This window comes from Chanodichthys erythropterus, chromosome 21 (genome assembly GCF_024489055.1).
Source record: "Chanodichthys erythropterus isolate Z2021 chromosome 21, ASM2448905v1, whole genome shotgun sequence".
NCBI lineage: Eukaryota > Metazoa > Chordata > Actinopteri > Cypriniformes > Xenocyprididae > Chanodichthys > Chanodichthys erythropterus.
The window spans coordinates 21,747,473-21,762,430 of NC_090241.1; the positions used below are offsets into that span (position 1 = coordinate 21,747,473).

The window sequence follows — 14,958 nt, forward strand, 5'->3', positions numbered from 1 at the left end:
GCATGTTTCCTGCCAGATCATACCCTTTTAGTTGGTCTCTTGCGTGCACTCAAGCACGGCAAACAGTCTTTACTGACACATCAACCCAGGGCAATAAAAGTGACAAGGCAAACGTACACAGAGAAACATCATGAGTGCTCTGTAAATTCATAGCTAGAGCTCTGAATATCCGGCTATCATAAACTCTGTTAATAGTTGCTTAGGGACACTGAGTGTATTTGTTTTCACGGGTTGAGTAGATTACAGTTATTTCTCAATATGTCTTAGCAACATGTGAGCAAGAAAATTGTACTCATGATGGACTTTAAGTGTTGTCAAAATTGGTACCAATTTTTTACACATTACAATTCTTAACTTGTTTCATTCAGGAGGACATTATCAGTCACAAGATGACAAATGTTTCCCATCCTGAACTCAAAACGTTTCACAATCACCACCGATCTAAAGATATTTGATGGTTAATGTAAGTTATGAGAAGTGGGATTTTGGGTCAATGAGGTTTGGTGGGCAGGGATACCCAGAGGACAATAAGGTTAACTTTTGTAATCTTATTTTGTTGCCTCTGTAATGACACACTAAAAAAAGTGTATCATTTATTTATGATCTAATAGAAAATCAAGGTTTCCAGTTTAAATCTGTTTTGTTCAGTTTGACTAAAAGCAAATAACACTCCCAATTGAAAATAATAAAAGAAACAAATAAATATTCTTTTGAAGTTGTCTTTATATTAAATAAACTCAATTAAACAGTCATATTATAGTTAATTTAGCTTTTGTTTTTATGGTGAAATGAAGTTGTAAAAAACAAACTATTAATCCTTTGACGCGTACGATCATACCGGTGTGATCAGTCACACTGATGTGATTAGAACGTTCAGTGTGTCACGTGATCAACCGCTAAATTCAAATGTGCTTGCGTGCTTTGGCTGGCGCTAAACCAGAGACAGACGCTCTCAGCGCTTGTCAGATATCACAAATATGCAGTGTTTTCAGCCACATAATGTTTATTTTAGGTTTCAGACATTTAAATATACATAAGTACTAACAAAACAATACATTTAGTGTATGTAAAATACACACTTATGTCTATGAAAGCAGCAATAATCATTTCCATTATAATAGATGATGTGTTTTATTCATATCAGATACACATAGTATAAGTGACTGTAAAGTTTACTCTATTCTTCTCCCAGTTCACGGCAACTTACTTCCATGCATTTTAAGGGAAGTGGATGAATACACTTCTTGTAAATCCAACAGATGTGATTCTCTGAACTGCGGCGCAAACTAACATGGCGGCACCCATCACACATATTGCTCAACTAATGCGATTATTATAAAGGCGTTTAAACAACAAAACGCATCCACTTACACATGTTTGACAATCGGAATATCACATATTTCTTGTTATAAATAACAAGTTTGTGAATATTTTGAAAAATGAAATAAAAGCACAGTCACACAGCGGAATTGTGGCAATGATGCGTCGCCATGGAAACAATAAAGTGACACGTTCTAAATAAGTCACCTTGAAAAACTTGCGCTGGGGGCTCAACCAGAATATTTTAAACTTATGTTTGAAAGGGTTAAGTAATGGGGCTGGGACAATACGTGGATTCTCGATTTGCAATACAGTGATTCTGGATTGATTCTGATATTTTCTCTCTAAATGATTCTGAGCTTAGTTGTAACAAGTCCCTTTAAGACAAGTCATTTCACTCGGCCATCTTTGAAACGCCTCTCGGGCATCCTGGGCATCATGCAGCTCCAAAGCTGTTTGCCAAGCTTTCGATTAAATTTCATATTTGAAATCACTAATGAAATCTGACAAAAACTGTCTCATCATTCACTTGAATCATGACAAAAAAAAACTGTTTTTATGCTGGATCAAGCTAATGTGCATGCACAGACCTAAATGCACGTCTCTTGTGCCTCATTTTGGAGGCTCGAGTCGGTGCTTCTAACGGCCGCTGCAGTGACGCGATTGGCTCTTATTTAGAAGGCGGGACTTATTCCGCCATATTGCGCGTTACACTTTCTCCCATTCAAAACAATACGAGTGACACGTCTTGTGTTATTCTATAGACCCCTTAATCGCCTACGTCACTGTGACGTCACCGCTCTAGCTGGAGGCAAAACATAAATAAGAACTCATAGCAGGCGTGCTAAAAGTTTGAGGTTTTGACTTTAAAATGTCGTCTTGTTGTGTTTTTGGCTGCCAGAATAGAAGGAACAGGACTTTTGGTTCAAAACTAAAGTTTTACCAGATCCCGGCAGACATTCCTTCACAGAAATCAAAAAGATAATTGTGGTTGAATGCAATACGGCGTACAGACTGGACGGAGACAATCATAAATAATACTCGTGTTTGCAGTGCACACTTCATATCAGGTAAAATAATCGATGCATATGTAATGGTGTGTTGGTTTTATCTAGTACAAATCAGCAAGTTTCTGTTTTATAGGTGAAAAGTCGTCAACTTTCAGCGCACTAGCTAGCTTAAATGTTAAACAAACATACAGCGATAGATATGTGTGCCATCCTTTGAATGGTCTCTTAAAATAATCCACATTGCTAGCCATAATCATAGTTAGCCCAGCGTTAGGTTACATTAGACAATAAGCCTTGACAAAATTCCCTGAACCACCCAAAAGTCATTCATATGTTGTCTAGGAAATATCCAAAACTTGGATTTTTACAAAAATAGCTGTCACTGTCCCGTAGAGTCAGTGACTGTACATATTCGGACAGTTCTGAACCTTCTTCTGCATCTGTTTAATAGATCCCTCCTAAAACATGCTAGCTTACGCTTGTCAACATTGAGTCCAGCATCTCTTTTTGCCTCCAGCTAAGCCCCGCCCACCAGGAAACGTTGCAATGTTTACAAACTTTTAAGGGGTCTATAGTCTTTGGTTGTAACAACAGATGGCATGCTCTGCTAGTTTTTAACCGCACACTCAAATGCTCACGAAGAAGAGTGCTGGACAGCGATCGTGTTCGGCTGAGTCATGTAAGTGGTTAAAGCTTTTGTGTTTTGGGAAAAGTGGGAGACTTGATAGTGTTTAATGTTCAGTTTTGCTGGGATTTAGAACAGCTTCAACTACACTGGATACATAAAGAATATGTCTTTGATGCTTTACTTAAGGACCAGACTTAGCATTTAGCATGCTAATTTCTGCTGTTGCTCGATAACGGTTCATGCTACCTTACAATTCAGTTCTATGCATGCTTTGTGCAGAAGAACATTGCTTTTGTTCTCAAGCTATTATGAGATGTTTCAGAATGGTTTTCGCAGGAAATTGTGTATACATGTAGACGTGTGACGTATGTACACAATTTCCCGTGAAAACCATTCCGACACATCTTATAATAGGCTATCATAGTGAATCAGGGTAAGACCAAACACATTTTGTTTGTTCATTTTTATTATAGGGCTGGGACAATACTATCGATGCATCACGATTTGTGGCTCATTTCTGATATTTTCCAAATGCATCGTAAATCGATTCTGAGCTTAGCTGAGCAGATGGCGATCTAGGCTATTTTTTTAACCGCATGCTCAAATGCTCACGAAGAAGACCGCTTGTGCGTTCTACTGAGTCTGGCAATGTATTTGCACCTCAGAATGCTTTTATGACGCAAGAATAATGTTAACCGCCCAAATGCAAACACCCTTGTAATTTACTTCAACCTTTTCGAATGATTATGAATGATTATTTTATAGAAGGTTCAAGTGGTGTGTGTAAGGAATTGGAAGGAAGCAGAGTATCAGTGTCTGTTTATAAAGCACGCTGTGCCATCTGCTCAGAATCGATTCAAGAGAGAATTGCGATACATATATCAGAATCATTTCTCGATTTGCGATGCATTTATGTATTGTCTTAGCCCTTTTTATTACATGGTGAACCTTTACAATCAAAATGTAAGGTTTAAACCAAACCATAAGGAAAAAATAATACATTTGGCTATAACAAATTAGAGTATTTTTCAGTGCACCACAGGAAATGGGAGATGCACATAAGTTACACACATTGGCACTGAAAAACATTTAAAAATCATGAACCCAGAAAAACTACTCCAGGGCTTCTGAGAAATCGATGTAGAGGCTAAAAAAATCAACACACTCATGACACAACGGCTATCTGCATCATGCCGTTTTTCCATCCCCCCACACACCTCTGTGAATACATAAGTACACAATGGACCTGAAGATATCTACAGTGCTCTGCTCCAAATTTTGCTGAAAATGTGCCAAGGAAATAATAAAAATATTAAAAATCAAAGAGGGTTAAAGCAGGCATTATAGCAGTAGCTTTTAGCGCTGGTTGTTCCATCTCTTCAATCCCCCTAGGCCAGTGCCTGACATCTCCACCACAGAAAGCAGCAGCGGTCAGGTCCTCACTACTCTGTCTTCCCCCACTGTGGCTTCAGGGAGAGAGACTTGCAGTACATGGTGAACTCTGCTTTATGGTAATGCTAGAAACAGCGAGTGGAAAGAAATCCCATTGGAAAGCTAGCACTGAACCACCCACTTAGCAGGCCTTCAGTATGGCCAAGATAAGTGTAGGTGAGGAGACAGAAGGTTATAGGTTAGCTGTAATGTCAAGTCTTACGGAGTTAACTAAGGCTTAGTCTAAATGAAGTGCATCATGCAAATGCATACAGAAATATGAGCTTATTTTTAGGCTATTTTATTCATTTTCTCTATTTTCTATCAATTTTTTTTCTTGCAAACATTTTTAAATGGACAGCTCACCCAAAAAATAATCATGTATATGTATATGATTTTCTTTCTTCAGATAAATACAAACAAAGATTTTATCTGTGAGTCCATATAATGCCGTTTAATGTCTGCTGCTGCTTCCATATGTTTGGAAAAACCACACAACAAGCAACAGCCCCGATGGATGAATCAATGTCTTTTGAAGCATAACGATTGGTGCGTGTAGGAAAGCGTTCATGAGAGGGATGTTGTGAGTGCAAGGTGAAGTTCATATGAGAAGTAGTGGTCCTTTGTTCTTCTGCATATATATATATATATATATATATATATATATATATATATATATATAAAATAAACTTCATCTTCTTGCTTATATATAATTATATATAAGCAAGAAGATGAAGTTTATTTCTTCAAAATGAGAGAAATGTCTTGCAGGGCAGTTGGTCCATATCATTAATTCATATCCTTAATATGAATCTATATCCTTAATTCATATCCTTAAATTAGGATCTTTCATAATTACTTGATGAAATAAATCCTGTATAGATGATCCTGTATAGATGAATTCAGTTTACAGTTACAATGCTTAGCATCACAACTAATTAAATTACTTGCAGGCCAAAGTTTTAGGCCGAATGTTTTCTGAATAAATGAGCAAAAAACAAAATGTGTTTTGATTATTCCTGCTCTCTTCTACTATGTAAAAAACATGTCTTATTCTTTTCAAATATGCCCTGAGTCCAGATGTGATCAGCATTGCTTGATTTAACCTAGTAGGCAACAGTAAATCAATATTGTATTTGTTTGACATTTTTGCAACTTGCGTGGCTGGCACGAGGCATGGAGATGATTACATTATAACAGAATATTCATTTTTGGGTTTTTAAGGTGCACTCTGTAATTGCTCTTTCACTAAAACGTCTTATTTTTAAAGAAATAAATAGCATTTTTGAAAAATGTTTAAGAACATGTATGCTCACAAATCAGTAATCACCTCATGTTTGCTGATGAGTTGAGATTGCATGACCAATACTTTTTCATTTCTCTCAGTAACCCCTCTGTAATTGGACACTGCACTCACTGAATAAATAAATCATGGATGACTGGGCATTTCTACAACTTAAACAATGACATAACCTCCTTGTTCACAAGGACTCAGTGTAATCAGATTTACATGGTTGACCAGGTTTTTACTGTATGTGTGTCCTAGTGGCAGGTGGCCTCACTACTTCAAGTCCTATTTTAAAGGAGACCTATTATGCCACTTTTTACAAGATGTTATATCACCAAAGTCTCTGGTGTCCCCATATTGTTTCTGTGAAGTTTTGCCCCTATTTGGGTCAGAGAAATAACATGCTGTTTTCATGTGTGTACCTTTAAATGCAAAAGATCTGCTGCTCCCTGCCTCCCTTCCAGAAGAGGGCAGAGCCTTTACAGTTTGTGCTTCGGATACTCCGGTAACAGCGTCTCAGGTTACACATGTAACCATGGTTCCCTGAGAGGGGAACGAGACGTTGCATCCAATGACAACACTTTGGGGTATGCCTCTGTGTGACTCTGTCTGAAGCATGTGTGCAACTAGCCCAACTTGATTGGTGCTGCGTCACCTCTTGACTTGTGATTGCGTAAGGTGGAAGCTTGCAATACAGCAGTGTCAGCTTCTGATAGGCGGAAGCAATCCGCTCCCAGGCATTCGGGAAGTATGGCAAAGGGACGCAGCATCTCGTTCCCCTCTCAGGAAACATCTAGGTTACCAATGTAACCCCATTCCCTGATGGAGGCAACGGAGACGTTATGTCGGACTGACATCATGGGGTCTCACCTGGGAGCCCAGTCACCTCCAAGAGGTAACAAAACAAGCCAATGAACATTGGGCAGTGAGATTTCCATATCGAGTCACACCTACCCGTACCTACGGGTATAAATAGGACTGGCATTACTCAACTTCATTCATGCTTTGCTGAGGAGCCGAGACAGAATCCCGGCCATTCAGCTGTGTTTCAGGGCTGTGGTAGGGACATAACATCTCCATTCCCTCTTTTAGGGAACAGGGATTACATTAGTAACCTAAACGTTCCCATTCAGTCAGACTGACGTCATGGGGTCCCTATAGATTGTGCCATAGCCACTGAATTGTTACGATTGTTGGAGATGCAGATGCTGGCAAGCTATGGAGTGCTTCTTCACAACTGCTCTCACAAATTCCGTAACCTACCCAGCACCCCAAGTAAGCCAGAGGTAAAGTCCTCCATGCCAAAAGGGATGGAAGGGACAGTGTTTACTGTGGGGGCAGTCAATGCTGCTGTTCCTACCCCAGAGAAGAGTCCTGTGCTGAATCTGAATCACCTCAGAGAACAGTTCAAGTGACGCAGATCTATAATGTGACGCAAACCTTGCCCCTACTGTGATGTCACATTAGAGGGAAGTCTGGAACAGAGCATTTTCAGACACTGCTTCTGATTTATGGATATTATTAAAAAAGGAGTAAGTGGATTTTTACCTTTTATAGTCTGGTTGTTTGCACACACTGTGGACATGCATCAGTGTTCAAACACCATGTAAAAGTGAATTTTGCATAATAAGTCCCCTTTAATACTCTGAACACCGCTTGATAGTCCAATCAAAAGTCCAAAAAATCCCTCATTCTAGAGTATTTTGCAATCAGAGAGGGAACATCTGATTCTCAGTAATCCTCAGTTTTGGGCACGTTATTAGTAATTAGTTATAGTTACTAGTTACTTCTCACAACTAGTAACAGAGTTAGTAACTGAGTTACATCATTATAAAAGTAACTAATTACCAGGGAAAGTTACTATTGTGTTACTTTAAAAAAAAAAATTAAAATGTCAAATAACTTGAATGCCCCCATTATTAAATATAAGTCTAAGAATAAATAATTCTTGATCCAACTCGTGACTCATGATCCGCTCTTGCTTATGAAATTTCTCTGTACTGTCATTTAAAAAAAACGTAGTTTCATATATATGTTTAAATAGTCCTATGTTTTAAATTCATTTACTTGATTATGAAAAGTGAACAGCATGAGTAAGATGCATCATAAGATGCGCAATATATCGGGAGTCATGGAGTGGGTCAGACATGATTTTGACCACTTCATTAAGTTTTGTTTTATAGAAAGCCTCTCTTTAAAGTGAATTTCGTTTTGTAAAAATTGTATCTTAATTTTAATCAATGTTTCATCAACCAATTGCCTGGATTTAATAAATAAGAAGCAAATATAGCAGGCAATATAATCATCGATGCGCGCGCGATCACTGGCGCGTGAACTGGAGCGCGACTTATAGGCTAAATTAACTGAAACTCAGCGTATAGGCTGCTTGCCTCGCAGACATGAGAAATATATATATATATATATATATATATATATATATATAGATAGATAGATAGATAGATAGATAGATAGATAGATAGATAGATAGATAGATAGAAAGCTTGAAATATCTACTTTAAAATTAAATAATTAAAAACGAAAAGAGTCTACTCTGATTATGTAATCCGAATGAAATGTGCATTTTCTCTCTAGGCGCGTCCAGTGCGGAGATGACGAGAGTCAGCAATGTCAACTTCATCTTTGCAGCCGACACTGATTCAGAAAATATTACATTTTTAACAATTAAAATGTCTCCTTGCTGTTTTTTCGTCATATTCATAATCATTACTTTTGCTGGTTCTTTATGGCAAGCGTTATGCATGCATAGCCTATATTACATAAACGCTCATTGTTGGTTTATTCTCTCCAGTATTTAAGAAATTAAATGAATATAAATGTGATTAGTCAACTAATGGCTTAAATGAACAACTACTAGTTGACTAGAAAAACTTATTTCACATATTTTCAATCCAACATGTCACGTTTATCGCAGTAGATAGAACCTTCGAACCAGAAAGACACAGCTTACATTTTACTAAAAGGTTTTTGTCTTTATGCTCAACAAAAGTGAAATAATGAGCATATTTCCACTTTGAGAAACTCGTCTTGCTCTCGCCTTGACTCGCCGTGACTGCCGCACATACTTGAATAAACGGAAACACGCCCACAGTGCGTCTTCGTATTTACAGTGGTTGGCATCCACCAATCCTACAATGCGTCGCTGCTGTAAACAGGTTAGGCTGTAGTCTACACTTCATCCAAAATTAATTAATTTAAAAAAGTAACGTACAATGCACCATATGGTAATGGTAATGGAGTTAATTAATTTAAAAAGTAATGCGTTACATATATAGTATTAGTTACTGTAAAAAGTACTAACACGTTACTGCCCAACACTGGTAATCCTCAATGCTCAAATGGATCATTTTGCTTAAATTGACCATCTCCTACCGAGAATGATAGAAAAGAAGAGAGCATTCGTCTTTGGAGCACATGATTAACTCCCTCGGCACACAGTGAATTAGGGTTTGAGTGGGCTTTAGAACCCAGAAGCTGTAATGTGCAATTACAAGGTTTTCAAGAGAAAGAGGTCTTTGATTCTTACATTGTACTCGATTTGCTTTTCTGAACAATCAAATAGGTGCTCCCTTACTGATTTGGGTTTAAGTGCTTTAGTCAAATAGAGTGCTGTTTTTCAGTGATGATATTCAGTCAGACCAATAACACAACTGTGAATGTGATATTGTTTTTTGTAAAAACAATATATTAAATATTTAGTAGCTTACATGTTGGTATATTTTACATAATAGGCCTAATGCAGTTAGTTCTCCGTAAAACGAAACAGTACAACAGTACTTAGGTTTTGTTTCTAAACAAATCAGCGTTTTTGAATTAATCGTTTATGTGAATGATTTGTTGACTCATTAAAAAAGACAATCACTTGTTTTGTTGCCGAATGAATTGTTTTGAATGAATCGTTTCAGTGAATTACTCGATAATGACTCAATCATAAAGGCCTGCAGAAAGAGTCTAAAACCTACTGCCTTCTTATTTTTTCTTATTTTATCTCAGTTTCAAATACTGATTTTGTAGCTGTCTATTTTACGTTGTCTTCCATAGCCTTAGGGGATAATCTCATCTCTTTTTACTGTGACGTGTGTGTCATACAGTAAACCCCATGCTGGAGCAAGCTGATAAAACATTGTGTATAAACCTGACTGATTTGAGAATTTCATCTGAGCTCTCAATCTACACATCTATATATGATAAAATATAACAAAAGGTATTGGCAGACTAATAAAAACATAATCCCTTTATTGTCAATTGCTACAGAGAAGGACCTGTGGATTACTGTAGCATAGACAATGTCATCCTGGTATTTAAGGTTATTTGTGTTGAGCTTATACAGTAGCTTCATAGAACATTTCATATAATGTGGGTTAAAATCTAGGACAAATGAAACATCTGTTTTGATTTTGTGAATAATTCCACTGAAAAGTACTAGGTGTATCTGTCACAGGGAATATAATGAGAAGCTGTTGGTATTTGGAGTTTTATCAGATTCTTTTTGCCAAATGATGTATTAAGATGTTGCCTATACAATGTTACAAGCTGATCATTATGTTTAACATTATTTTAATGCAGGTTTCATACTTAGGAATTGCACCAAGAATGGCTGGACAGATATCTACCCATCCTATGGGAATGCTTGTGAGATTGTGGAGGACGTGGAATCAGAAACAGAGGTGAGAACGTCATTTTTTTATTTTATTTTTTAAATTACTCATTTAATTCAATGTGTTACTTGCCATTTCTTTGTAATTGTTTGTGAAATTTACTATCAATTTCTGAGTGAAAATTATTTCTATACCAATTTTTCTTTTTCAGTATTTTCTTTTTCATCCTCAAAGAATCTTTCCCATAACCATTCTGTATTTGTACTTGTTAAAGTACTTGTTAAAGTAGAAATACAAAACAAATGCTGTGATCTTATTGCTCCAAAAAATGGGGCTTCTGGGTTTTGGTTTGCTCAAGTTTTCCATCAGATGTAGTTATATACAGTATGTAGTTATTTTTACCCTAATTTCAGTTGGTGTTCACTGGCACGGAAGCAAGCAGGGGCATTGTTACGTTTCCAAGATCCTGTCCTGGATTTTTCGCCTCTTATTTGCATAACGTTGAGTGTTTCTTAGCTTTTAAAACATTGTCTAAAAGGGGCTTTGCACTGTCATGGCTTCACATTCTTCCACGAAAGCATTTATGCAGCTCCCATAGAGAATGAACTGAAAACGCCCGTTCACCTGGCACCATACATGGACACGTTCAGTCAAGCTTATTTGTTGAGCAACTTGAAAGACCACTTTGCTTTTGTTAAAGAGTTGATTGGATCGAATTAAAAATGATTTACTCACCTCGAAGCATAAATATCCCCTCTTCTGCCTGGCAATTCCTTTATATTATCTCTTTCTCTTTTTGAAATGGTAATGAGAATAGAGACACTACTTTGAATAAAACAGATGAGAGTGTTCCTAATGTGAACAAACCAATTAACGGTTGTTGAATTAGTCCGATAAGAACATAATACTCTCTCTCTCCTGAGTGCTAAATTTAATCTCTACTACTTTAACTCTATATTCATAATGACTTTCAGCTGTGCCTGCATCAGGGGAAGTAGCAATGGGGTTATAGATGCACCTGAAGTATAATTAGTTGCATATGCTCTAATCCCAGAACAAGCTGACCTGCTTTTAATATTGGCTTTGTCTCAAAACTAAAAAATGCAGGATTCAGAGGTAGGAATGTTTGCATATCATCTTGTCTAATAAGATGCCTTTATCTGTTTTTGAATTTAGAAGACAGCATTATAAGCATTTCCCCAGTGAACAAAAATGTGTTTCCTGTTATTAACATTCCTATTAAGTTATAAAAACATTATTTATGAATGTTCTCTCAACATTCAAAACATCCAGCCCCAGATTCACAGACAAGGCTTAAGCTAGCCTCGGACTAAAATGCATGTTTGAGCCGCTTGAACTGAAAGTAACTTGCACTGAGATATCTTAATATATGTCAGAGCCTTTGTTTTGTCTCAAGATGCTCACCAGTAATGTGTTTTTCCAGGGTACGTTTATAAAAGCTACTCAAATACCCTAATTGAACTAAGGCCTAATCCTGGCTTAGGCTAAGCCCTGTCTTTGAAACCGGGCCCAATTTTTTAAAAAAATGTTTTAATTTCATTTTATCATTTTGTATTATAGGAAATTTACTATTTAATGTTCTTTGAATGTTCTGAAACAATTAGTAACATTTAAAAAAAAACTTTAAATGTCCAACTAAAACATTTCAGAAAAAAGTTCCATAATGTTTTTGTGTTAATGTTTTGAGAACCTTATATAAGAGCAGATAACTGAAAGAAAGCTCAATTAATGTTAATGGAAGAATGTTTGCTCATAACTTTGAGAGAACCTTCCTAGAACATTAGCCAAAGTTCTGGGAATGTTCTTTGTTAGCTGGGCCTTTTCTGTCTAAGATATCCCACAATCTTCTGCGTGCAGTTCACAGGTTGGTAACAATAAAAATGGCCTCTGATGGAGTGCTACATTTATTCATAAGTTTCCATTTTTCCATGAATATGTTTAAATAATTTAAAATAATACATTTGACTTTTTATATATATTCTTTTTTCAACATAACTATTTATATTTGATTGGCAGCTGCGTTGAGGTTGTGGCATAAATAACAAACAACAGAATGAATAAATGTTGTTATTTTATCATTAATTTTTAATTCATTTTGCTGCACACTATCATTGGTTGAATATAACATCTATTATAACATCCATATTTCAAACCTTACGGTGAGACTCTTCTTTTCTCCATCCACCCTCATACCCTCTATGATTCATGGAAATCTACATGTTTAGAATTATTAAAATTGAATTGAAATTATTCAAATGTAATTATCAAATTGTCACATTCAGTACAGTGGGACAGTGTAGAATAGATTTCCGAACAATCTACACTGAAATTTGTTCTACTTGTGTGTAATAATAAGGTCAGATAACAACAAATATTAGTTTTGTTGTTAAAAATATATTGATGTGCACCAATCAAATTGAAAAGACTTTTTCATAATTTTATAAATGTTCTTTTTATGTTTTATTTTTTCTCTTCTATTCCAGACCACATATTACTCCACTTTCAGGCAGGTGTACACTGCGGGCTACGCTACCTCTCTGATTTCCCTCATCTCCGCCATCTTTGTGTTTACAGCCTTCAGGTACTGTAAGAATCCTCACAAAGATCAGTAGCAATTTTAATCAGTAAGGTTTTTGTGACAATTTTTTATAATAATCTGGCAATCAATTTTACCCTGCCCAAAACAGGAAGTTCCACTGCACCAGAAACTACATTCACATCAATCTGTTCGCCTCCTTCATCCTGCGAGCCAGTGCGATCTTCATCAAAGATGCAGTTCTCTTTGCTGACGAGAATCTGGACCACTGCTTCATGTCAACAGTGAGACTTGCCAACTGTCACGGATTCATGTAGATTTTTATATATAATATATATATATATATATATATATATAATATAATATACGTCATTCAAATGAATGAGCTACTGCATGCGATTTAACATTTCAAAGCTCATGTTCCGCGTCAGACTTGCGGTCAGTAGTGAACATATTAGGTCACAATGCATGATGCTGCAGCATCCATCTGGAACAGTTGAAAACGTACAAAGCTTCATGCCAGTTTCTGTCAGCATAATGACACTAACTTCACATTTTTTGCATCCATTTTTCTGCCCGTCAGTATCAGCCGACTCATCGGTGCCTTAAAGGCACACTTTTCAAGATCTGCCTCCGCTAGAACTCAAACACCTTCTTTGAAGTATAAAAAACACTTCTTGCATAGCTAACGCTTTTCTTCCCCCCTGCTCTACGATGGTATTTGTGCCCTTTCTTATCAGCACTGCTTAATGTCTCATCTCTAACATTATGCTGTGTTGAAATGTCTGAGCACTACAACAATATCATACTTTAATTTGCAATGCAGAGGTCTTTATAATTTGCCACATGCTGTGGCAAATTTCTATGGTCTTGTATATGTAGTCTAAGAACATAAAGTACATCTTGACAGAACAATTACACTCTCTAATACTGTCTTCCTCTTCAGACCTCTTGCAAGGCAGCAGTGGCTTTCTTCCAGTTCAGTATCCTGGCTAACTACTTTTGGTTGCTGGTGGAGGGGATGTATCTACAGACTCTTCTAGCTCTAACTTTCGTCTCACAGAAGAAGTATTTCTGGTGGTACATACTTATTGGCTGGGGTAAGTGGGTACTATAGCAGGTACTTGAGAACATATTGTTATATAATATGATTAAAAATTACTAATTTAGACTGCATTAAATTGAAAGTGACAGTAAAGACATTTTATAATGTTACAAAAGATTTCTATTTCAAATTAAATCTATTCGTTTGAACCACATATCAGAATGATGTGATAAATTACATTTGAAAATATATCAAAATAGAAAACCGTTATTTTAAATTGTTGTAATATTTCACAACATCACTGTTTTTATTGTATCATAATCAAATAAATACAGTTTTGGCAAGCATAATATTATTTTTTCAAAAACTCCAAACTTTTTTTTTTAAATTTCAAACATTTGAATGGTAGTGTATATTATTATATGTGACCCTGGACGACAAAACCAAACATAAATTGCACGGGTATATTTGTAGCAATAGCCAATGTATACAACAGTACATTGCATGGGTCAAAATTATCGATTTTTCTTTTATGCCAAAAATCATTAGGATATTATGTAAAGATCATGTTCCATAAAGATATTTTGTAAATTTCCTACTGTAAATATATCTAATTTTTTTTTTTTTTGTGAGTGGATATGCATTGCTAAGCAGGCACGTGCACACATAGACAAAAAAGGGGCTTGAGCCCCTGCCCTTTTTCTTCCTCGAGAGAAAGTGCCCTTTTTCTGGGGTGCTTTTTTTTTTTTTTTTTAAATAAATGAATATATATTCCTGTTTGCGCTTAGCTTCCCTGTCAAACAAATATATTTACTGTGTAAAACAAATAATAATAAAAAAATACTATATCAGGTCGGCTTTGTCGAGTTCAGATCCCTCGCTCCGCGACACGCCATTCATGCCCGCACGCTCGCGCTCGCGCGCCATGCCCCACTTCACCTCGAGTTTGCTGCTGGTTGATAACTTGTGACAACTATTCCCGCAAAAAAAAAAAAAAAAAAAAATGCAACTGCTGTCTGGCGATGAGAAGCGAAAAAGAAAAAAGCCCTAGATGGATGCATCC

The 14,958-nt window shown here is 36.5% G+C and overlaps 1 protein-coding gene across 1 annotated transcript in view; it reads left to right on the forward strand.

Moving 5' to 3' along the window:
• Window positions 1–14,958, forward strand: part of ghrhrb (growth hormone releasing hormone receptor b) — a 52,276-nt gene that overhangs the window by 22,639 nt on the left and 14,679 nt on the right. The window contains exons 4-7 of the mRNA XM_067374140.1: window positions 10,262–10,362; window positions 12,798–12,895; window positions 13,002–13,134; window positions 13,797–13,950. Of these exons, the coding sequence (XP_067230241.1) occupies window positions 10,262–10,362; window positions 12,798–12,895; window positions 13,002–13,134; window positions 13,797–13,950 (486 nt within the window). The remainder of the gene's footprint in view (window positions 1–10,261; window positions 10,363–12,797; window positions 12,896–13,001; window positions 13,135–13,796; window positions 13,951–14,958) is intronic.